The 26,270-nt window shown below is 39.0% G+C and overlaps 1 protein-coding gene across 16 annotated transcripts in view; it reads left to right on the forward strand.

Annotated features, from left to right (window-relative positions):
- The window catches only part of LOC100711527 (receptor-type tyrosine-protein phosphatase mu), a 219,651-nt gene that overhangs the window by 83,074 nt on the left and 110,307 nt on the right, over positions 1–26,270 (forward strand). For all 16 annotated transcript variants that reach the window (XM_025910167.1, XM_025910168.1, XM_025910171.1 and 13 more), the window contains exons 10-14: positions 1,634–1,787; positions 2,758–2,933; positions 3,178–3,287; positions 3,376–3,577; positions 4,180–4,282. In XM_025910167.1, the coding sequence (XP_025765952.1) occupies positions 1,634–1,787; positions 2,758–2,933; positions 3,178–3,287; positions 3,376–3,577; positions 4,180–4,282 (745 nt within the window). The remainder of the gene's footprint in view (positions 1–1,633; positions 1,788–2,757; positions 2,934–3,177; positions 3,288–3,375; positions 3,578–4,179; positions 4,283–26,270) is intronic.

Raw genomic sequence — 26,270 nt, forward strand, 5'->3', positions numbered from 1 at the left:
TCTATCCAGCTGGATGTTGGTGATGCTGTGAGGTTCGGGTTTAGTTAACAGCCACTGGTTTTATATGTTTCTGCCTGTTTGGAGACACGCGTGATAAACAGGGAACATGCAGGGTGACTGGGAAACAGACCATCCCTACTGATCATCTGTTTCTGTTTCTATGTTTGTGTGGAGCGCTGAATTATGAGCTGATCAGTTTTCATGTTGTAGGGGAGCATCACACAGGCACAGTTACCTGCTGATGAAATCCCAGAATTTCACTCATTAAAATGGACATGAAACTCTTTACACATAAAGGCTAATATACCTCACTGAGCCTGGTCTCACAGACCTAAGTCTGTCTGTGATGTCGGGTCATGTTCAGCGCCATCTTCTGTCAGTACGTGATGTGACGTCATGTGATTGGTTGGTGCTAACAGACTCACCTTAGTTTATGTTAGCTAACTAGTGACAGGATGGATACCTCAGAGGAAAATAAGGACACTCAAACTAAACATGAGTGTGAGGAGATCACTTTAGTGCTGCAGCAGTGAGTTCATGTTAAACCAGGACAGGCTGTCCACTTTACTGTCTGTGTCTGTAGCAGGAAGTGGCTGTTCCCTGCACTGAAACAGTAAAATCCAGCTGTTATCTGTGATGTTGGTGTTTGTAAAGGACGTTATAAATGAGGGCTGTGGAGGAGGAGGAGAGCCTGTTTGAGTCACCAGACCCACTGGCTGGATTTTTCCTCGTCTGGTCAAGTGTGCTGAGCATCAGCTATTTTATGCAGTGAAATCATCTTTCTTTGCCCAAACAGTTTGCAACAGCTCGAAACATTCACACCACAAACATAAATCTTTCTTACCAAGCACGACTGGGAGTCCTAACATCCATCAGCATGTCTGTAAGAAAACAGATGGACGTGTGTGATGGACAACAAAAAGAAACAAACAGAGGTTTTTCCTCACATCATCTCACTGGCTGGGGAAAAGCAAAGCCCAAATGTAAGTGAAGCAGACTGTAACGAGGAGGTGTTTTTCCTGCGGACATGTAGATGGATGTCAGGATTTGCAGTCGTGCTTTGGTAAGAAGCATAGTTATGTTTGTGGTGTGGTGTGCATGCAGTGAGCTGTTCCGTTGCATTTGATTATCAGTCATACAACACGTACACATGCTGCTTCAGTCATTAACACCAACAGGAAGGTCAGCCGATGGAGACGAGGCATGCCGATAAAAACGCAGAGCGATGAAGAAACTCAGAGAGAGGTCACCTGGTGAGGTCCTAGCAACTCTGATTGGCTGAGCACCGACTGACCCCAGAGCGAGGCGCCGGTTTGGCGACAGTTGGCAGCAGAGCGTAGCTGAGCCCTTCGCCAGCTCTGTTTTCACTTTACAGACTGAGAGGATTTTAGAGACGTGACGACATGACGTTCACACTGTTTCCTGCAGTTTAAGGACAAACGCTCGAATCCTCCATCAAACCAAACCCGTTTACATCCATCAGAAGTTAAGAACAGCAGCAACAGGGCAGGTGCTTCAGTTTACTTTCATCATTGTGGAGAGGATAAGAAGGGCTACAGGTGAGCACAGGTGTGTCTCAATTCATTATCCTCATCACATGTTCCTGTTTGTGTGTTCTTCGTGTTGGTTTCAGATCCGATGAACGGCCCGCGGCATCTTGAAGTCGTTGACATTCAGTCCAAACAGGTGACGGTTCGCTGGGAACCATTCGGATACAACGTGACACGCTGCTACAGTTACAACCTGACCGTCCAGTACCGCTACAGACCTGCAGGGGCTCTGAGCAGGTACACACAGGAAGCAAGAGGGAGGGGCCAACAGGTGAAGAGAGGGAAGTGCCAATGGTAGAGATAGTAATGAACCGAATGAAGTTAGAGGGAGGGGCCAATGATTGGCAGAAGAGAGTAATCATACAGAGAAGGAGGGCCCAGCAGAAGTTAGAGATAGAGAGTTGGACCACAGATGGATGGAGGGCGTGGTGAACAGGTGAAGATAGGAGGGGCTCTGAGGTGCTGGGAAAGAAGGAAACTGGACTTTTTTAACTTTCATGAAGACGTTTCATCCGAGAAGCTTCTTCAGTCTAAACTAAATGGTGGAGAGTCCCAGGTATTTAAACCCTAGCGGGGGTGTCACTCATGACGGACGTTGAACCTCTATTGATCATGTGACCACATGAGCCAAGGTGTGGGTCATTATCAGCAGAGGTGTCAGGTGTTACCAAAGGTCACTCTTTCGAGGATGCCAGTGTCCACATGTTGGACAGACAAGACAGATGGTTTGAGAGACGAGTGAAAGAAGCATCTATGTCCACTGTGAACAGAGGGCGGGGCTTACCACACCAACTGTCTGCCATCTGCAATCCTTCCCAGACGCCTAAACACCCACTCACATCCTGGGCCGTTGATCTTAACAAGTCACATGATAGGGTGGGGCAAGGTCTCACAGTGGGTCCACCTGAAACCTCTGCGGATAATGACCTTTTTTCACCCACTGGGTAAAGTGATGAGTCACATGATCAGTAGTGGGTCCCTCATAAGGGACAACTTGATAAATAGATAAATACCACTCAACTATTTGGTTTAGAACTGAAGAAGCTTCTCAGATGAAACGTCTTCATGAAACTTAAAGTCCAGCTTTCTTTCCAAGTTCCTCAGACTACCATGTCCTACCTACACAGGAATCAGGTAGGTGGGAGACTGTGAGTAGAAAGAAGGGAGGTGTCAACAGGAAATAAAACACCTGCTGTGTCTCCTGCAGGGAGCCAGCGAAGGAGGAGGTGCGGGAGGAGGAGGTGTATGACACAAGGAGCACCATGCCGACGCACACTGTACGTAACCTTCCACCCTTCACCAACGTCAGCCTGAGACTCATCCTGAGCAACCCCGAAGGACGCAAGGAGAGCGAGGAACTGGTGGTGCTGACAGATGAGGATGGTAAAACTCTCCCTGGAGTCACAGTGGAATCACAGCAGAGTCTCAGTAGAGATATAGTAGAATCAAAGGAGAATCACAGTAGAGTCTCAGCAGTTAAACCGCAAAATCACTGAAGAATCTTAGTAGAAATGCAGCAGATCCGTGATAGGATCACAGTAGAGTCACAACAGTTTCACAGTAGAAACACAGTAGAGTCTACTGCGTTGTCCTCCGATGGTAACCTATGGTGACATTTTGGTTTCAGTTCCCGGGGCAGTCCCCGTGGACTCGATCCTCGGCAGCAGCTACGAGCAGCAGATCAGCCTGAGCTGGAGGGAACCGCTGCAGACCTATGGCCTGATCCGGCAGTATGAGGTAAATGCATACAACTCCCAGCAGGCTTTGCAGTCTCCCAGTCAGGCCCCGTGAGTCATCTGGGTCCCGATGTCTGTCTTCTCCCCAGATATCCTACAAAGCCTTGAGCTCCTTCGACACAGAGTTTGACCTTTCCAATCAGAGCGGCAAGGTGTTGAAACCGGCCAATGAGACAAGCCACATGTTCACCGGCCTCTACCCGGGCTCCACGTACTCCTTCACTATAAGAGCCTCCACTGTTAAAGGCTTTGGGCCCCCTGTTATCACCCAGTTTACCACCAAGATCTCAGGTAGGACTTTCAAACTACGAGCGCAGATTGTTGTTTTTACTTTAAATGACTGTAACTCTGTAGCTGTTTGTGCCAGGGACAAAATTCCAATGAAAGAAGATGAGGTGAGCTTATTTTTTGTATCACAGTAGCACAAAGCGTTCACAAGTTTCTGCTGTCTCAACACAGACAGAGAAATCAGCTCCGCCTAGATTTTACCACACATGCTTCACATGACCATAACTCTGGAGTAGAGAGAAAATTCAAATGTTTCCTGAAAGATGTCATTTTACAGACAAAACTACAAAACAAGTCGGGCTGGGTGAGAAAGGGTTAACTTGATAGTGCTTCTCACTGGCTCTTACTGACATTTTATTTTGAAAAACCAGTCGTGTGTTTAATCCCAGCGGAGCTTTCAGTCACAGTGTTCAGGCGAGTGAGAGTAAACAGGCAGACCGGACTCGGGTAGCTAGAAGGAATCAGCTGATTCCACTGTGTTCTGTGCACTCGGGTGTGGTTCTGTTCCTCACCAGGCCTTTGAGTCATTTCCACTCTATGCTTCAGTGTGAAGGTAAATCAGGAAGGAATGAGCTGAAGATGTTGTAACTCCTCCTCCTCCTCAGCTCCTCTGATGCCGGCGTACGATCAGGAGTCTCCTCTGAATCAGACCGACTCCACCGTCACCGTCCTGCTGAAGCCCGCTCAGAGCCGTGGGGCCCCGGTCAGGTAACGTACCTGTTCAAATATTCAGCAGCATCAATCTCCCGCTCCATAAACATTTCATGGTGTTGCTGTTAAAGATTAAAGCGCCCACATGTACCGCTCTGAAGCAGGAAGTCAGGCGGCAAACTGCTCACCTCACTAACAGGAAATTAAGACTTGTCCTGAAATTAAAAAACACTCACTGTCTCACACACACACACACACCCACCCTCACAGCTGCCCAGAGGGAGGCCGTATCTGCAGTAACCGTCGTCATGTCAACAGCTGAGTGGGCTCTGTCATCGGGCTGTAACGAGGGATTCGGTTAATTAACAATCAGCAGGCGGGGCTAATCAGAGCCCACTGCTAACACAGAGGATTACCCAGGGATTATCAGCTAATGTGTCAGTCTCACACACACACTACAAACAGACAGGAAGCAGCGTGTGAGACGGCGTCTCAGACAGGAAGGCTCTGCCGCTGATAATGAACACCTGCTTGTCACATGACCACAGACCAAGAGCAGTGACCTGAAGGTGGAGACACTAAGGTGAGCGCTGTAATGGAGAGACTGGCAGGTATCTCGGCTTATTTTAACGACACCCGGTTACGCCAATTGGAGGTCACTAAAATCAATATTGAATCGGTGTGTAACTTTGCCAAGACAATGTTGGACTCTGTAGTTTTCTCTGGTCCCCTCCCCAATCAGACCAGGAGTGACATGTTTAGCCGCATGTTCTCCTGAAATTGCTGGCTGTCTGAGTGGTGTCCCAGAAACGATGTGGGCTTCATAGATAATTGGCAAACCTTCTGGAGGAAGCCTGATCTTGTTAGGAGAGACGGCATCCATCCCACTTTGGATGGAGCAGCTCTCATTTCTAGGAATATGGACCAATTTATTAAACCCCCCAAAATATGACTATCCAGAGTTGGGACCAGGAAGCAGAGTTGCAGTCTTACACGCCTCTCTGCAGCTTCTCTCCTCCTGCTACCCCCCCAAAAACCCATCTCCATAGAGACTGTGTCAGCTCCCAAACAGGCTTCACTGGAGCCAGGCTGACAAAACGTCAGAGCTCAATAATGACTTCATGAACTTCTTCACTGTAATTTTCATTATGGAAATAAGTATTTGATCCCCCATCAGTCAGCAAGATTTCCGGCTCCCAGGTGTGTTTCATACAGGTAACGAGCTGACACTGGGAGCCTTCTCAACTCGTTACCTGTATGAAAGACAGCTGTCCATAGAAGCAATCACTATGTCCAGATTCAAACTCTGCACCATGGCCGGGGCCAAACAGCTTTCCAAGGACGTCAGGGACAAGACTGTGGACCTACACAAGGCTGGAACGGAACACAAGACCATCGCCAAGCAGCTGGGTGAGAAGGTGACAACAGGTGGTGCGATAATTCGCAAAGGGAAGAACCATGAAATAACCGCCCATCTCCCTCAGTCTGGAGCTCCACGCAAGATCTCACCTCGTGGAGTTTCTATGATAATGAGAACGGTGTGTGTTTATACACCTCTCTGCATTTAATCACACTTGTTATTAATCTCTGTCTCTCTTCCACAGCATGTCTTTATCCTGTCTTCCTTCTCCCACCCCAACCGGTCACAGCAGATGGCCCCGCCCCTCCCTGAGCCTGGTTCTGCCGGAGGTTTCTTCCTATTGAAAGGGAGTTTTTCCTTCTCACTGTTGCCAAAGTGCTTGCTCATAGGGGGTCATATGGGGGTGGCTGTAGCTCAGGTGGTAGAGCAGATCAGCTACTGATTGGAAGGTTGGTGGTTCGATCCTTGGCTACCCCGGCCTTCATGTCAAATATCCTTGGGCAAGATACAAATCCCAAGTTGCCCTCCGATGCGTTCATCGGCGTGTGAATGTAGATTAGTTTGCACTTGTGTTTAGAAGTGCTTGTATGAGTGGGTATGAATGAGGCATGTTGTATACAGCGCTTTGAGTACTCCGGGAGAGTAGAAAAGGGCTATATAAGAATCAGGCCATTTATCATTCCATATGATTGTTGGGTTTTTCTCTTTATGTGTTATTGTCGGGTCTACCTTACAATATAACGCACCTTGAGGCGGCTGTTGTGATTTGGCGCTGTATAAATAATGATTTTTACTCATTTTAATTCTGATTAATTTTGTTAAAACAAGATGAAAAACACAAAAATGTTATTGTGAAATAATCACCGTGAGTCTTTTCGTGATACTGCAGCAGCCCTGCGTGCACAGACACACAAAGTGTTGCATGCTGGGCAGCTGGTGGCTTCGAAGCTTGTGCGTATCTACTGATGTACTGCTTGTGTTAACGAGCACGGAGTAGGCTTTGGCAGTGGGCTTGGCTTTTGGTTCTGCTCATGTGCAGCTTGTCTTTACGCACGCAGTTAGTGTAAGTGCAGCTCGTACGCTCACTGTCACAGACTCCACATATCTGAGACATGAAGTCGAGGATCAGTGTAGGGTCTACCTTACACTATAAAGTGACTGTTGTTGTGATTTGAAGTCATCCAAACATGAATGACGGCTTCGAGCTGTGAGTGTATCCTCTCAGACCTTCTCTGGATGGAGTATGACGGCGTTTGTCTCCACCCATCAGGAACCCTCAGCATAAACTGAGAACAGTTTAACCCTCAACCCCTCTGCTGTTGTGTTCATAACCTCACCCCAGCTCTGCAGCTAACCACCAGACAGCAGCCCGACGTCACCAACCCTCCATGTTTAGTTTCATTAAGTCCAGAGTTGTAGCAAGCTGTACGTCTGAGGGTTAAGGTTAGGTCAGAGTCTGTACATTAGAAAGCACCTTCAGGTGACTGCTGGGATTATTCATTCATTGTGTGGATGCCTTTGAGGGCATCCACACTATTGTTTTCCTGTTTCTCTTTATTGTGTGGATGCCCTAAAAGGGCTTCCACACTATTGAGTTCCTGTTTCTCTTTATTGTGTGGATGCCCTAAAAGGGCTTCCACACTATTGAGTTCCTGTTTCTCTTTATTGTGTGGATGCTTTTTGCATCCACACTATTGAGTTCCTGTTTCTCTTTATTCTTTATACTTTATTGTGTGGATGCTTTAGGCATCCACACTATTGAGTTCCTGTTTCTCTTTATTGTGTGGATGCCCTAAAGGGCTTCCACACTATTGTGTTCCTGTTTCTCTTTATTCTTTATCTTTATTCTTCTAGTTGCTCCGTTTTGTGGCACTTAACTACTCCCTCAGTTTTCAGCCGATTTTCTCCATTCAAACTCTAAACTGTTCTGCTCTTTCTGCTAATGACTGCTATGACTTTTGGTGTTTATTACTGTTATACTTTTTAAAATATTACACTTTTTTCCTTTAATTTGTCCCATTGAAATGAATGGGAAACTTCCACAATTCTGTGCAATTAACTCAGAGTGAGTGCTGGTCCTTTCTGAAACTTCTCTTCATGTCCGAACAACTTCTTGCTGCTCACTCAATTTTCACTCAACCCCCATAAACTATACATCAAAACGTAGGTATTTTTGCTGGCTTTCAGACAATGTTACTATCTTTATTGTGAGATTTACCGTTTTTTCGCAATTTGCCTCGAAGTGACACATGGTCTGGATACTCCCCATTCAAAGTCTATGGGAAGGTTTTGAAATTCAGAGCTGAAATTCTGTAACAGGAGGCATTTTCAAATCGCCATATCTCCTTAACAAAGCAAAGTTAGGACATGAGGCTTGTGCCAATATATCTTCAGACACTGCTGACACTCACAGTGGAAGCAGTTTTTACAATTATCTTACCGTTAAGCAATAAATTACGTTTGTTTGGGGGGTGGAAATCTGTCCTCCTCTCAGTCTTCAAACTCTGGAAATGAAGCCGTTTCTTCTCTCGTCATATCTCCGCGACAGAGGTAGAAAGAGCTATGAAAATCACAGTCAAAATACACCAAAGTCTGCTGATTCACCCAGTACAAGAATTATGCTGCTAGCCCTCCTAGTTTTTGAGTTACATGACGTTTTGTAACTCCAAAAAACGGCGTTTTTCGCCTCTCATCGCGATCTATTTTCTGACTGCCCAAGTATCTGTCTTTCAGACCGCCGCCCCCTTTCCAGGTGGCGCAATCAGTAATGACACAGCTCTGCAGCTCAAAGGTCGTGGGTTCAATCCCACCTTGGTCCACGTTTTTTTTTTTTCACTACAAATTTATACACTATCACAGACCTGTAATTTATATTGCTAATTTATTACAATTCTGCAAAGTTTTATGATTTTAGCAGCTTTTCTAATATGGACCTCAGATTCTTGTTAACGCTCCATGGCAGAAACAAGTACACAGCCTGATGAAGCAGACAGAGGCAGTACCTCTGACTGGTGAATTTGAGCAGAACCAGGTTGTTCTTTCATTTCATTTCTTTATTTATTTCAGACATGGTTCAACAGTGTTTCTTTTTCTACATACAGAACCTTCTGCCTCTTTTCAGCAGAAATTCTGCTCATTCACCTCATCTCTTGTGTTGGAGTGCCCTCTTGTGGCGCCTTTTGGGTAGTGCCTTAGTAAACATGAACACTGCAAAGAAGTGGTATCAGACTGGTTTGTAGTGGAGGAATTTGTTGCCAGTTTCTTTCATCTTTAATCCGTATTCATGTTGTAATGTAGTAGTACCACAATATGGCAGAAACACTATGTTTTGGCACAAATACTTTGATTTGGTATACTTTAGCTTCTTCACCCCTTTTCAGCAAAATTTTCAATTTTTTCAGCCCTTTTCAGCACAAATTCCAGCTTTTTTGGCTGTTTTCAGAAAAAAAAACTCTTTTCAGCAGAAACTCTGCTGATTCATCTCTTTTCAGCGCAAGTTTCTGCTTCTTTGCCTCTTTTCTGCAGAAATTCTGCTGATTCACCTCTTTTCAGCCTTTTCACCTCTTATCAGCACAATTCTCAGCAGTTTCTGCTCATTTCACCATAATTGTCAGTCTCTCCATCTCCACTCTCCACCTTGTGAGAGTGAATTTGGCACAGTGAGATGAGTAGCCGCCTTGTGCCCAGGAGGGCCAGGTTCGAATCCTGCTCAGGGTGACATTTTTTTTTTTCACCACCATACAACTTTTTGGAACTTTTCATCTTTTTCAGCTTTTCAGCAGACAGCTTCAGCGTTAAGGCATCCACACAGCATTTTCGCAGGAAATGCAAATTTTTCTAGTTCTTTATACTTTATTCTTCAAGTTGCTTTTTTTCTTATGTTTTTTGGACTTTAACTACTTCCACAATTTTTGTGCTATTTTCGCCGTTCAAATTTTAAAATATTCTGCTATTTCAGGAGATGGGTGCTATGACTTTTGGTATTTTATGCCATTATACTTTTTAAAATATTAAGCTTTTTATGCAATTTTTTGTCCCATTGAAATGAATGGAAAACTTCCAAAATTCTGCTAAAACTTGCTTTTTTTTTAAACTTAACTACTTTCTCATACTTTCACCTAGAACAACCATTCAAACTTTAAAATGTTCACAAATTATTGGGCTATTCATGAATGATTCAGCTTTTTCATATCTGTTACATTTTCATATTGTCCCTCTTTAAGTATTGTGTTTCATTTTTGTGATTTTTCACAAAATACATGCGTTGTTATGGTTGCTATGCAGTTGGTTCTAAGTGAGCCACTGTACCTTTTGCAATTTTCTCTTCATGTCCGAACAACTTCTTGCTACTCGCTCAATTTCCCCTCAACCCCCACAAATTATACATCAAAACGTAGGTATTTTTGCTGGCTTTCAGAAAATGTTACTATCATTGTTGTGGGATTTATAGAATTTTGGCAAATCTCCTCAGACCAACACAAAGTCTGGAAACTCTGCATAGAAAGTCAATGGAGAGCTTGTTCACAATCACCGCTGGATTTCTCTAATGAGAGGCATTTTCAAATCGTCATATCTCCTTAACGCAGCGAAGTTAAGACATGAGGCTTGTGCCAATATATCTTCAGACACTCCTGACGCTCACAATTCAAGAATTTCTTTCTCACCTATTACCGTTCTGAGATGAGTTACACTTGTTTGAGGGTAGGAAATTCATCCTTCGCTCAGATTTCTTCAGATTTCAAACTCTGGAAATGAGGCACTTTTTTCTCTCGTCATATCTTTTTGATGGATTTCCACACAGACCTGAAAATTTCCATGACTGTTCACCAAAGCCTGCTGTGTCTTACGGTGAAACAATGATATCGATACTCCATATAGATTTAGAGTTACAAAGCGTTGTTTGAGCGCAAGTCAAAGCAGTTTTTGCTTTGCCTCTACTCAGTTATGGTGCATTAGAAGTCAAATATCTTCAATAATTCATATTTTAATGATAAATTGTCAAAACTTTAAGATTCCCCCATCTCTTCTGAACAAAACGGTGTAAGAATGACTGTTCTAGCCCCTACGGTTAGGAAATTATAGCCGTTTGTTTGAGGGGAGTCCTCACTATGAAAAGTAGACAGCACAAATCCTGTCTCTGTGCTGCGTGTGTGTAAAAACAGGTGCACCTGTTTTGGCGGGAAAAAGTACACAGCCTCTCTGATTGGTGGATTCAAATTTAGCAGCTCCCAGGCTGCTTGACTGACCTAGAAACTTGCTTGTCTCTCCCTGTGTGTGTGTGTGTGTGTGTGTGTGCGTGTGTGTGTGTGTGACAGAGAGAGAGAGAAAGGGAGGGCGAGAGAGAGTTTTTATGGGAGCATCTTATTGTATGATTTAAATTCAATATATTTAGACTGGTTGACTGAATTTGATCCTGTGTGTGTCTCTCTGTGCTTGTGTGTTTCCATATGTGTCCATATTTGTGATTGTGTGACTGTTATACTTTTTTTTGCCGATTTTTTTTTTCATTTAACAATTACATTTGAGGGACCCTTAGCATGTTCAGCATTTTTTCAGCTGTTCATTTTGCTTTTCCAATTTTTCTATTTAAGTTATTACTATTGTGCTAAGTCATAGCATTTCTGCTGCTTTTCAGTATTTGTGCTAAATACAGCATTTCTCCTAAATAATACTATTTCTGCTATTTCATAAGATTTGTGCTAAATATAGTGTTTCTGCTAAAAAAAAATAGTATTTCTGCCAAATATAGTATTTTTGATTAATTATAGTTTTTCTACCAAATCATAGTAAAGTTTTACTGCTTTTTATATGGCTTCTAAGACAATATTTGATTTTGCATGTATCTGTTGGCTGTTCTTATTTGTTTTTTTTCCTAAATGTATTTTTATTTTATTTTTTCAGAGGTAAACAAAAATGAGTTTTGAGCAAACTTAACCATGTTCCTTTTTATTCAGCTTGTCATTTTACCTTCCCAATATTTTCACTTAAGTTATTACTATTCTGCTCAATCATAGTATCTGTTCTAAATCATTGTTATTAAGCTATATTGTAGGATTTCTGCTAAATCATAGTATTTCTACTATATTATATTTTTCTTTCTAAATATAGCATTTCTGCTATAGAATACTATTTCTGCTATGTTATAATATTTGTGCTAAACTGGAGTATTTTTGCTAAAACATAGTATTTATATAAAATTACAGTATTCATAGTATATTACAGTGTCTCTGGTAAATCACAGCATTTCTTCTATGTTGTACTGTTTTTCTAAATCATAGTATTTCTGTAATGTTCAAGAATGTTTGGCTAAATATATTCTTTCTGTTATCTTATACTATTTCTCCTAAATTCTTGTATTTTTGAGAAGTTATTGTGTTTCTGCTAAGTTACAATATTTCTGCTAAGTTCTGCTATGCTATTGTATTATGTTTCCTCTAAGATATTACAGTTCTGCTAAGTTACTACATTTTAGCAAAGTTCCTTTGCTTTTGCAAAGTTTTTACAATTTCTGCAACTTTTCAGCTTTTTCAGCTAGTTTCAGCAGACAGCTTCAGCTTTAAAGCATCCACACTGCATTTTCGCAGGAAATGCAAATTTTTCTAGTTGTGTGGATGCCCTCAAAGGGCTTCCACACTATTGAGTTCCTGTTTCTCTTTATTCTTCATTTTTCTTTTTCAAGTTGCTTCCGTACGTTTTTTGGACTTTAACTACTGCCTCAGTTTTCAGCCGATTTTCTCCGTTCAAACTCTATACTGTTCTGCTCTTTCTGCTTATGGGTGCTATGACTTTTGGTGTTTATTACTATTATACTTTTTAAAATATTACACTTTTTTCCTTTAATTTGTCCCATTGAAATGAATGGGAAACTTCCACAATTCTGCTAAAACTTGCTTGTTTTTGAAACTTAACTACTTCCTTATACTTTCACCTAGAAACTCCATTCAAACTTTAAAATGTTCTCAGATTATTGGGCTATTCCTGTGTGATTCAGCTTTTTCAGATCTTCTACCGTTTTAATTTTATGCCTCTTTAAGTTTTCAGTTGCAAAATTGTGATTTTTCAGAAAATACATGCGTTGCTATGGTTGCTATGCAATTAACTGTTGCAAATCATAGTATTCAAACCAAAACAGTATTCAAACCAAAACAGTATTTGTACCAAAGCATCGTATTTGTACGAAGTCATAGTATTTCTTCTAAATCATAGTACTTCAATCAAATCTCAGTAGTTGTGCTAAAATGCAGTTTTTCTGCCAAATCATAGTATTTGTACCCAATCATAGTATTTCTGCCATATCATTGTATTTGTGCCAAATAATGGTATTTGTGACAAAACATGGTATTTGTTTCAAATTATAGTATTTGTGCCCAATTAATATTTCTGTTATATTATAGCATAATTACTAAGTCGTAGACGTTCCGTTCTGTTATATTATATCTACTGAATATAGTATATGTGCCAAATTATAGTATTTATAGCAAATCATAGTATTTGTGCCAAACCATTGTATTTCTGCCATATCATCGTATTTGTGCCAAACCATGGTATTTTTGCCAAATCATGGTATTTGTGACAAAACATGGTATTTGTTCCAAATTATAGTATTTGTGCCCAGTTAATATTTCTGTTATGTTATAGCATAACTACTAAGTCGTAGACGTTCTGTTCTGTTATAGTATATCTGCTGAATATAGTATTTGTGCCAAATCATAGTATTTATAGCAATACCATTGTATTTGTATGGAGTCATAGTATTTCTTTTAAATCATTTGTTAAAGTATATGTGCTGAATATAGTATATGTGTATCAATATTTGTCCTATGTTAAAGTATTACTCCTCAATCACAGTATTTCTGCTAAATCAAAGTACTTCTACTACATCTTAGTACTTCTGCTAAATCATAGTATTTTTGCCAAATCATGGTATTTGTGCCAAATTATATTATTTGTGCCCAATTAATATTTCTGTTATGTTATAATATATCTGCTGAATATAGTATATGTGCCAAATCATAATATTTATACCAAATCATAGTATTTGTGCTAAAACATAGTATTTCTGCCATATTTGTCTAAAAACATAGAATGTCTGCACAACCATGGTATATCTGTTATATTATAGTATTATAACTAAGGCATAGTATTCTTTGCCAAATCATAGTATTTTTTCAGAAACATAGTATTTCTGGTAAATCATATTATTTGTTTCAAATTATAATATTCTATCCAAATCATGGTATTTGTGCCAAAGCACAGTATTTGTACAAAGTCATAGTATTTCATTCAAATCTCAGTAGTTGTGCTAAAACGCAGTATCATTGCCAAATAGCAGTATTTGTACCCAATCATAGTATTTCTTCTAAATCATAGCATTTGTGCCAAATCATAGTATTTGTGACAATACATAGTATGTCTGCAAAATTGAAGTATAACTGTTATGTTATAGTATTACTACTAAGTCATAGCATTTCTGCTTTGTCATAGTATTTGTACTAAAATGTAGTATTTCTGCCAAATAATAGTATTACTGTTATTTCATAGTATTTGAGCAAGATTACAGTGTTTCTGCAAAAACATAGTATTTCTGCTAATTCATAGTATTTCTGTTATCTTATCGTACTTGTACTCAATTATAGTATTTGTGCCAAAGTTTAGTATTTCTGCCAAATCATATTATCTCTGCTAAATCATAGTGTCTGCCAAAACATAGTATTTCTGCGAAATCCTAGTAATGTTGCTCAATGATAGAATTTCTGCTATGCTGTAGTACTGATTATAGTACTGATTGCTTGATTATAGTATTTCTGCTAAGTCAAAGTATTTAATGTAAATCATAGTATTTCTACCAAGTCCCAGTTTTTCTGCTAAATCATAAATAATGTTTTAGCACAAATTGTATGATTTAGCTAAATACTATGATTTGTCACAAATGCTATGATTTGGTACAAACACTGTGCTTTGGCACAAACACTGTGATTTACCAGAAATAATGTGATTTGGCAGAAATACTGTCATTTGGTTTAAATATTATGATTTAGAAGAAAGACTATGTTTTAGTATAAATACTATGTTCAAAGTATGGGAGGCCCGGGTTCAAATCTCGCTTATGGCAACAGTTTTTTCAGTTAACAGTTAAAATTTTTTTAAAATCTTTTCAACACAAATTTCAAAAGCTTCTTTACCCCTTTTCATCTGTATTTCCAGCTTCTTCACCCCTTTTCAGCTAAATTTTTTTAGTTTTTCAACCCTTTTCAGCACAAATCCTACCTTTTTCAGCTCTTTTCAGAAAAGTAATCTTTTCATCAGAAATTCAGCTCATTCACCTCTTTTCAGTGCAACATTCTGCTTCTTTACCTCTTTTCTGCAGAAATTCTTCTGATTCACCTCTTTTCAGCAGTATTTTGAGCTTTTTCACCTCTTTTCAGCATTTTTTGCTTTTTCTTCTGTTTTCTGCGGAATTTTCAGTTTTTTCACCCCTTTTAGGTGGGGTCACTAGTTTTCCTTGCCCGATTGAGCTGTGTTTTAGCTCAGTGCGATGAGCAGGCATTCTCAGAGCGGGAGGCCCAGGTTCAAATCCTGCTTGTGGCAAAAATGTTTTTAGTTCACAGTTGAACTTTTGTAACGCTTTTCAACACAGATTTCAGCTTCTGTACCCCTTTTCAGTAGAATTTTTTGCTTTTCACCACTTTTCAGCACAAATTTCTGCTTCTTCACCTGTTTCTTCACCGCCATACAACTTTTTGCAAGTTTTCAGCTTTTTCAGCTTTTTTTAGCAGACAGCATCAGCGTTAAGGCATCCACACAGCATTTTCGCAGGAAATGCAAATTTTTCTAGTTATTCTAGTTGCCAATTTTTGTAGGTTTTTTGGCACTTAACTACTTCCACAATTTTCAGCCGATTTTCACCGTTCAAATTTTAAACTATTCTGCTATTTCTGCTAATGTGTGCTATGACTTTTGGTATTTTCTGCTATTATACTTTTTAAAATATTAAGCTTTTTGTGCAATTTTTTGTCCCATTGAAATGAATGGAAAACTTCCAAAATTCTGCTAAAACTTGCTTTTTTTTAAAAACTTAACTACTTCATCATACTTTCACCTAGAACAACCATTCAAACTTTAAAATGTTCACAAATTTTTCTGCTATTCTTGTATGATTCAGCTTTTTCATATCTGTTACCATTTTCATATTGTCCCTCTTTAAGTTTTGAGTTTCATTTTTGTGATTTTTCACAAAATACATGCGTTGTTATGGTTGCTATGCACTTGGCTTTCAGTGGGCCACTGAAAGTTTTGCAGTCTTCTCTTCATGTCCGAACAACTTCTTGCTACTTGATCAATTTTCACTAAACCCCCACAAATTATACATCAAAACGTAGGTATTGTTGTTGGCTTTCAGAAAATGTCACTATCATTGTTGTGGGATTTATAGAATTTTGGCAAATCTCCTCAGACTAACACAAAGTCTCAAAACTCTCCATACAAAGTCAATGGAGAGTTTGTTCAAAATCACCGCTGGATTTCTGTAATGAGAGGCATTTTTGAATCGTCATATCTCCCGAACGAAGCGAAGTTAAGACATGAGGCTTGTGCCAATATATCTTCAGACACTCCTGACGCTCACAATTCAAGAATTTTTTTCTCACCTATTACCATTTGGCCACAAATTGGGTTTGTTTGAGGGTAGGAAATTTTTCCCTCGCTCAGATTTCTTCAGATTTCAGACTCTGGAAATGAGGCACTTTTTTCTCTCATCATATCTTTTTGATGGATTTCCACAGAGACCTGAAAATTTCCATGACTGTTCACCAAAGCCTGCTGTCTCTTACGGTGAAAGAATGATATCGATACTCCAAATAGATTTAGAGTTAGAAAGCGTTGTTTGAGGGCAAGTCAAGGCAGTTTTCGCTTTGCCTCTACTCAGTTATGGTGCATTAGAAGTTAAATATCTTCAATAATTCATATTTTAATGATAAATTGTCAACACTTGAAGATTCCCCCATCTCTTCTGAACAAAACGGTGTAAGAATGACTGTTCTAGCCCCTACGGTTAGGAAATTATAGCCATTTGTTTGAGGGGAGTCCTCACTATGGAAAATAGACAGCACAAATCCTGTCCCTCTCTGTGCTGCCTGTGTGTAAGCAGGTGCACCTGTTTTGGCGGGAAAAAGTACACAGCCTCTCTGATTGGTGGATTCAAATTTAGCAGCTCCCAGGCTGCTTGACTGACCTAGAAACTTACTTTTCTCTCCGTGGGGGTGTGTGTGTGTGTGTGTGTGTGTGTGTGTGTGACAGAGAGAGAGAAAGAGAGGGCGAGAGAGAGTTTTTATGGGAGCATCTTATTGTATGATTTAAATTCAATATATTTAGACTGGTTGACTGAATTTGATCCTGTGTGTGTCTCTCTGTACATGTGTGCTTCCATATGTGTATATATTTGTGATTGTGTGACTGTTATACTTTTTTTTTGCTGATTTTTTTTTCATTTAACAATTACATTTGAGGGACCCTTAGCATGTTCAGGATTTTTTCAGCTGTCCATTTTGCTTTTCCAATTTTTCTATTTAAGTTATTACTATTGTGCTAGGTCATAGCATTTCTGCTGCTTTTCAGTATTTGTGCTAAATAAAGCATTTCTGCTAAATCATACTATTTCTGCTATTTCATAAGATTTGTGCTGAATATAGTGTTTCTGCCAAAAAAATAGTATTTCTGCCAAATATAGTATTTTTGATTAATTATAGTTTTTCTACCAAATCATAGTACAGTTTTATTGCTTTTTATATGGCTTCTAAGACAACCAATCATATATCTCAGGGCTTGCACATTCAAATTTGCATATTGTTGCCTTCATGGCTTCCCAGCCAGCCAATCATATCTGAGGGCTGGCACATTAAAATTTGCATATTGGGGCATTCATGGCTTCCCAGCCAGCCAATCATATCTGAGGGCTGGCACATTCAAATTTGCATATTGGGGCATTCATGGCTTCTAAGACAACCAATCATATCTGAGGGCTAGCACATTAAAATTTGCATATTGTTGCCTTCATGGCTTCCCAGCCAGCCAATCATATCTGAGGCCTGACACATTCAAATTTGCATATTGGGGCCTTCATGGCTTCCCAGCCAGCCAATCATCTATGTCATATATCTATAATATTTCATATTTTTATTTTAAATGGTCAACATTTCAAGATTCCCCCATGTCTTCTGAACAAAACGGTCTAAGAATGACTGTTCTAGCCCCTACGGTTAGGAATTTATGGCTGTTTGGTTGAGGGGAATCCTGACTATGGTAAATACACTGCAAAAATCCTGTCTCTCTCTGTGCTGCATGTGTAAAAGCCTGCACTTGGTGCACCAGTTTTGGCGGGAAAAAGCACACAGCCTCTCTGATTGGTGGATTCAAATTGAGAAGCTCACAGCTGTTTGACTGACCTAGAAACATGCTGTTAACAGCCCCTGTTCACTTGCTGCTGCTGCTGTGTGTGTGTGTGTGTGTGTGTGTGTAGGAGAGAGGGAGAGAGAGAAAGAAAGACACACACACAAAGACCCTTTTTAGGGTAGCATCTCATTGTTGGATAAAAATATATATTCAGACTGGTTGACTGGTGTGTGTGTGTCTCTCTCTGTACATTTGTGTATCCATATTTGATTTTGTGTGTATCTGTTGGCTATTGTTATTTGTTTTTTTTCTTAATGTATTTTTATTTTATTTTTTCACAGGTGAACAAAAAATTAGTTTTGAGCGAACTTAACCATGTTCCTTTTTATTCAGCTTGTCATTTTACCTTTCCAATATTTTCACTTAAGTTATTACTATTCTGCTCAATCATAGTATCTGTTGTAATTCATTGATATTAAGCTATATTGTAGGATTTCTGCTAAATCATAGTATTTCTACTATATTATATTTTTCTTTCTAAATATAGCATTTCTGCTATAGAGTAGTATTTCTGCTATGTTATAATATTTGTGCTAAACTGGAGTATTTTTGCTAAAACATAGTATTTATTTAAAATTACAATATTCATAGTATATTATAGTGTCTCTGGTAAATCACAGCATTTCTGCTATGTTGTACTGTTTTTCTAAATCATAGTATTTCTGTAATGTTTAAGAATGTTTGGCTAAATATATTCTTTCTGTTATTTTATACTATTTCTCCTAAATTCTTGTATTTTTGAGAAGTTATCGTGTTTCTGATAAGTTACAATGTTTCTGCTAAGTTCCGCTATGCTATTGTATTTCTGCCAAGTATTATGTTTCCTCTAAGATATTGCATTTCTGCTAAGTTACTACATTTTAGCAAAGTTCCTTTGCTTCTGCAAAGTTTTTACAATTTCTGCAACTTTTCAGCTTTTTCAGCTATTTTAAGCAGACAGCTTCAGCGTTACAGCATCCACACTGCATTTTCGCAGGAAATGCAAATTTTTCTAGTTCTTTATTCCAGTATTTACTAGTTGCTTCCGTACGTTTTTCGGCACTTAACTACTTCCTCAGTTTTCAGCCGATTTTCTCAGTTCAAACTCTATACTGTTCTGCTCTTTCTGCTAATTCCTGCTATGACTTTTGGTGTTTATTACTATTATACTTTTTAAAATATTACACTTTTTTCCTTTAATTTGTCCCATTGAAATGAATGGAAAACTTTTGCAATTCTGCTAAAACTTGCTTGTTTTTGAAGCTTAACTACTTCCTCATACTTTCACCTAGAAACTCCATTCAAACTTTAAAACATTCTCAAATTATTGGGCTATTCCTGAGTGATTCAGCTTTTTCATATCTTCTACCATTTTAATCTTATCCCTCTTTAAGTTTTCAGTTGCAAAATTGTGATTTTTCAGAAAATACATGCGTTGTTATGGTTGCTATGCAATTAACTCAGAGTGGACAGTGAAACTTTCTGAATTTTCACCACTTGTCCGAACAACTTCTTGCTACTCGCTCAATTTTCACTCAACCCCCACAAATTATACATCAAAACGTAGGTATTTTTGCTGGCTTTCAGACAATGTCACTATCTTTATTGTGAAATTTACCGTTTTTTCGCAAATTGCCTCGAAGTGACACAAGGTCTGAAAACTCCCCGTTCAAAGTCTATGGGGAGGTTGTTCAAAATCAGCGCTGGATTTCTCTAATGAGAGGCATTTTCAAATCGTCATATCTCCGTAACGAAACAAAGTTGAGACATGAGGCTTGTGCCAATATATCTTCAGACATCCCTGATGCTCACAATTCAAGAATTTTTTCCTCACCTATTACCGTTTGGCCATGAATTACACTTGTATGAGGATAGGAAATTTGTCCCTCGCTCAGATTTCTTCAGATTTCAGACTCTGGAAATGAGGCACGTTTTTTCTCTCGTCATATCTTTTTGATGGATTTCAACAGAGACCTGAAAATTTCCATGACTGTTCACCAAAGCCTGCTGTTTCTTACGGTGAAAGAATGATTTTGATACTCCATATAGATTTAGAGTTACAAAACGTTGTTTGAGGGCAAGTCAGGGCAGTTTTGCTTTGCCTCTACTCAGTTATGGTGCATTACAAGTCATATATCTTCAATAATTTATATTTTATCTCTGAATTATGAAGACCTGCAGATTCCCCCATCTCTTCTGAACAACGGTGTCAGAATGACCGTTCTAGCCCCTACGGTTAGGAAATTATGGCCATTTGTTCGAGGGGAGTCCTGAATGTGAGAAATACGCTGCAGAAAACTTATACCTCTCTCTGTGTCTGTGTGTGTAAGGGCTGATTACAGCAGGTGCAGCTAATTTAGCTGACCTAGGTATACCAAGCCCAGACTCTTAACAGCCACTGTTCCCTTTAGGCTCTGTGTATGTGTATGTTTGTGTGTCTGTATCAATATTTCTCCCATGTTAAAGTATTACTCCTCAATAATAGTATTTCTGTTAAATCAAAGTACTTCTACTACATCTTAGTACTTCTGCTCAATCATAGTATTTCTGCTATGCTGAAGTGCTTTTTGCTAGATTATAGAATTTCAAAGTCAAAGTATTTCATCTAAATCAAAGTATTTATACCAAGTCCCAGTGAAATGAAGCCGTTTCTTCTCTCGTCATATCTCCGCGACGGAGGTAGAAAGAGCAATGAAAATCGCAGTCAAAATTCACCAAGGTCTGCTGATTCGCCCAGTACAAGAATTGTGCTTCTATCCCACCTAGTTTTGGAGTTACACGATGTTTTGTAACTCCAAAAAATGGCGTCTTTCGCCTCTCACTGCAATCTAAATCTGACAGGTCATCTCCCTGTTTTCCAAGCTGCCGCCACTCTCTTTCCCAGTGGCGTAGTTGGTAATGACACCGGTCAGCAGCCCAAAGATCGCGGGTTCAATTCCACCTTGGTCAACATGTTTTTTTCCCCCTACAACTTAATACACCATCACTGACCAGTAATTCATATTGGTCATTTATTACAATTCTGCAAAGTTTATGATTTTAGCAGCTTTTCTAATATGGACCTCAGATTCTTGTTAACACTCCATGGCACAAATACTGTTCCCTTTAGGCTCTGTGTATGTGTGTGTGTATCAATATTTTTCGCATTTTAAAGTATTACTCCTCCATAATTGTATTTCTGTTAAATCAAAGTACTTTTAGTACATCTTAGTACTTCTGCTCAATCACAGTATTTTTGCCAAATCATGGTTTTTGTGCCAAAACATAACATTTCTGTTATGTTAAAGTATTACTAATAAGTGGAGGAATTTCTGTCATGTTATAGTATATGTGCTGAATATAGTATATCTGCCAAATCATAGTATTTATCCCGATTCATAGTATTTATGCCAAATTACAGTATTTCTGCTAAAAAGCAGAAATAGTACATTTTAGCAGAAATTTCTGTCAAAAGATATTAGTTATGTTAAAACAGTATTTCTGCTAAGTCATAGTATTTGTGCCAAATCATAGTATTTGTACTAAATCATAGTACTTCTGCCTGTTCATAGTATTTGTACCCAATCATAGTATTTCTGCCATATCATCGTATTTGTGCCAAATCATGGTATATTTTTGCCAAATCATGGTATTTGTGCCCAATTAGAGTATTTGTGGCCAATTAAAATTTCTGTTATGTTATAGTATTACTACTAAGTTGTAGAATTTCTGTTATGTTATAGTATATCTGCTGAATATAGTATATGTGCCAAATCACAGTATTTATAGCAAATCATTGTATTTGTGCCTCAATATAGTATTTCTGCCCAATTGTAGTATTTGTGCAAAAACATAGAATGTCTGCAAAATCACAGTATATCTGTTATGTTATAGTATTACTACTAAGTCGTAGACTTTCTTTTTTGTTATAGTATATGTGCTGAATATAGTATATGTGCCAAATCATAGTATTTCTTCAAAATCATAGTATTTAAGCAGAAACATTGTACTTCTGGTAAATCATAGTATTTCTACTAAATAATAGTATTTCTGCCAAATCATAGTATTTGTGCCAAAATATTGTATTTGTACAAAGTCATAATATTTCTTCTAAATCATAGTATTTCAATCAAATCTCAGGAGTTGTGCTAAAACGCAGTATTATTGGCAAATCATAGTATTTGTACCCAAACATATCAGTTCAACTTATTTTACTCTTCTCAACAGCCCAACACCTCTTCTTCACCCCGTTTCAGCAGAATTGTGAGTTTTTTCACCCCTTTTCAGCACAAATCCCAGCTTTTTCAGGTGTTTTCAACAGAAATCTCTTTTTTAGCAGACATTCTGCTGATTCACCTGTTTTCAGTGCAACGTTCTACTTCTTTACCTCTTTTCAGTAGAAATTCTGCTGATTCACCTATTTTAAGCAGAATTTTCAGCCTTTCACCTCTTATCAGTACAAATCTCAGTATCTTCTGCTCATTTCAGAGGAAACCTTTTCACCTCTCCTCTTTTCAGTACAAATTTGAACTTCTGTACCCCTTTTAAGCAGAATTTTGCCTTTTCACGTCTTTTCAGCAAAAGATTCTGCTTCCTTACTTGTTTTCAGCATAATTTTTCAGTTTCTTTACTGCCATACAATTTTTGCAGCTTTTCATCTTTTTCAGTCATTTTCAGCAGACAGCTTCAGCGTTCCGGCATCCACACAGCATTTTCGCAGGAAATGCAAACTTTTTCTAGTTGTGTGGATGCCCTCAAAGGGCTTCCACACTATTGAGTTCCTGTTTCTCTTTATTCTTTATCTTTATACTTTATTCTTCTAGTTGCTCCGTATTTCGCCGTTTAACTACTGCTTCAGTTTTCAGCCGATTTTCACCGTTCAAACTCTAAACTGTTCGGCTCTTTCTGCTAATGACTGCTATGACTTTTGGTGTTTATTACTATTATACTTTTTAAAATATTACACTTTTTTTCCTTTAATTTGTCCCATTGAAATGAATGGAAAACTTCCACAATTCTGCTAAAACTTGCTTGTTTTTGAAACTTGACTACTTCCTCATACTTTCACTTAGAAACTCCATTCAAACTTTAAAATGTTCTCAAATTATTGGGCTATTCCTGTCTGATTCAGCTTTTTCAGATCTTCTACCGTTTTAATCTTATCTCTCTTTAAGTTTTCAGTTGCAAAATTGTGATTTTTCAGAAAATACATGCGTTGCTATGGTTGCTATGCAATTAACTCAGAGTGAGCGCAGGTCTGTTCTGAATTTTCTCTTCATGTCTGAACAACTTCTTGCTACTCGCTCAATTTCCACTCAACCCCCACAAATTATACATCAAAACGTAGGTATTTTTGCTGGCTTTCAGAAAATGTCACTATCACTGTTGTGGAAGTTACAGATTTTTATCAAATCGCCTCAGAGCAACACAAAGTCTGAAAACTCTCCATAGAAAGTCAATGGAGAGTCTGTTCAAAATCAGCGCTGGGACTCTCTAATGAGAAGCATTTTCAAATCGTCATATCTCTTTAACAAAGCAAAGTTGGGACATGAGGCTTGTGCCAATATATCTTCAGACACTGCTGACACTCACAGTGGAAGCAGTTTTTACAATTATCTTACAGTTGAGCAATGAAATACGTTTGTTTGAGGGGTGGAAATCTGTCTGTTTTGAGTTACACGACGTTTTGTAACTCCAAAAAACGGCGTTTTTCACCTCTCACCGCGATCTATTTCTGACTGGTTATCAATCTGGTTTTCAGGCACCCGCCCCCTTTCCAGGTGGCTCAATTGGTAATGACACGGGTCTGCAGCCCAAAGGTCGTGGGTTCAAATGGTAAATGGTAAATGGCCTGTATTTATATAGCGCTTTCTAGTCCCTAAGGACCCCAAAGCGCTTTACATATCCAGACATCCACCCATTCACACACACATTCACACACACATTCACACACCTTGGTCAATATTTTTTTTTTTTCACTTCAAATTTATACACTATCACAGACCTGTAATTTATATTGCTAATTTATTACAATTCTGCAAAGTTTTATGATTTTAGCAGCTTTTCTAATGTGGACCTCAGATTCTTGTTAACGCTGCATGGCAGAAATACATACAAGTACACAGCCTGATGAAGCAGACAGAAGCAGTACCTCTGATTGGTGAAATTGAGCAGAACCAGGTTGTTCTGCCTCTTTTCAGCAGAAAGTTTGCGTTTTCACCTCTTATCAGCACAAATGTCAGCCACTTCTGATGTTTTTATCAGAATTTTCAGCTTTTTCACCTTTTTTCAGTTATGTGAGAACCAGTTTGGCTCAATGAGTAGCTGGAAATTTTCAGCCTGTTCTGCTCTTTCAGAAGAATTTCAGCTTTTTCACCTCTTTTCACAACAATTCAGCTTCTTCGGCCCCCCCTGCATATTTTTTCTCTCATCATATCTCTTGGTGGGACAAGAACTGCTTTGGCTCAGTGAGATGAGCAGCTACTGTGATTGCTTCTTTCCGTCTTTTCAGCAGAAATTCTGCTGATTTACCTCTTTTCAGCGCAATGTTCTTCTTCTTTCCATCTTTTCTGCAGAAATTCTGCTGATTCACCTCTTTTCTGCAAATTTTTCAGCTTTTCACATCTTCTCAGCACAAAACTCAGCAGCTTCTGCTCATTTACCAAAATTGTCAGTTTCTCCATCTCTTGTGTTTGTCGGAACAAGTTTAGTTCAGTGAGATGAGTAGCTTCCTTGAGACCAGAAGGGCCAGGTTCAAATCCTGGTCATGGGATTTGAACACCTGTTTTCAGCGCAAATCTCAACTTTTTAGCTGTTTTAAGCAGAAACCTGTTTTACGCAGAGAAACTTTTTTAACTCAATTTCAGCTTTTTCACCCCTTTTCAGCAAAATTTTCAGTTTCCCAGCTTTTTCAGCTATTTTCAGCAAAAACATCTTTTCAGCAGAATTCTGAAAAGAGTTCTGCAGAACACTTTTCAGCCGAAATTCTGCTGATTGAACTGTTTTCAGCAGAATTTTCACCTCTTTTCAGCCCAAATTCTGCTTGTTCACCTCTTCTGCAAAATTTTCAGCCTTTTCACCTCTTATTAGCACAAATCTCAGCTGTTTTCAGGAAAAACTCTTTTAAGCAGAAATTCTGCTGATTCATCTCTTTTCAGCGCAACTTTCTGCTTCTTTACCTCTTTTCAGCAGAAATTCTGCTGATTCATCTCTTTTCAGCGCAAGTTTTTGCTTCTTTACCTCTTTTCAGCAGAAATTCTGCTGATTCACCTCTTTTCTGCAAAATTTTCAGCCTTTTCTCCTCTTACCAGCACAATTCTCAGCAGCTTCTGCTCATTTCAGCAAAATTGTCAGTCTCTCCATCTCTTCTTTGTGAGAATGAGTTTGAGTAATTGAGAGTGGCTTTGGCTTAGTGAGATGAGTAGCCGCCTTGAGACTAAGAGGGCCAGGTTCGAATCCTGCTCAAGGCAACATTTTTTTTTCACCACCATAGAACTTTTTGCAACTTTTCAGCTTTTTCAGCTTTTCAGCAGACAGCTTCAGCGTTAAGGCATCCACACAGCATTTTCGCAGGAAATGCAAATTTTTCTAGTTGTGTGGATGCCCTAAAGGGCTTCCACACTATTGAGTTCCTGTTTCTCTTTATTGTGTGGATGCCCTAAAAGGGCTTCCACACTATTGAGTTCCTGTTTCTCTTTATTGTGTGGATGCCCTCAAGGGCTTCCACACTATTGAGTTCCTGTTTCTCTTTATTCTTTATCTTTTCTTCATCTTCAAGTTGCTTCCGTACGTTTTTCGGCACTGAACTACTTCAGCAGTTTTTGTCCGATTTTCTCCGTTCAAACTCTACACTGTTCTGCTCTTTCTGCTTTTTGCAGCTATGACTTTTGGTGTTTATTACTGTTATACTTTTTAAAATATTACACTTTTTTCCTTTAATTTGTCCCATTGAAATGAATGGAAAACTTCCACAATTCTGCTAAAACTTGCTTGTTTTTGAAACTTAACTACTTTGTCATACTTTCACCTAGAAACTCCATTCAAACTTTAAAATGTTCTCAGACTATTGGGCTATTCCTGAATGATTCAGCTTTTTCAGATCTTCTACCGTTTTAATCTTATCTCTCTTTAAGTTTTCAGTTGCAAAATTGTGATTTTTCAGAAAATACATGCGTTGTTATGGTTGCTATGCAATTAACTCAGAGTGTACACTCGTCCATTCTGAATTTTCTCTTCATGTCCGAACAACTTCTTGCTACTCGCTCAATTTCCACTCAACTC

The sequence above is a fragment of the Oreochromis niloticus genome, linkage group LG9 (genome assembly GCF_001858045.2).
Source record: "Oreochromis niloticus isolate F11D_XX linkage group LG9, O_niloticus_UMD_NMBU, whole genome shotgun sequence".
Lineage (NCBI taxonomy): Eukaryota > Metazoa > Chordata > Actinopteri > Cichliformes > Cichlidae > Oreochromis > Oreochromis niloticus.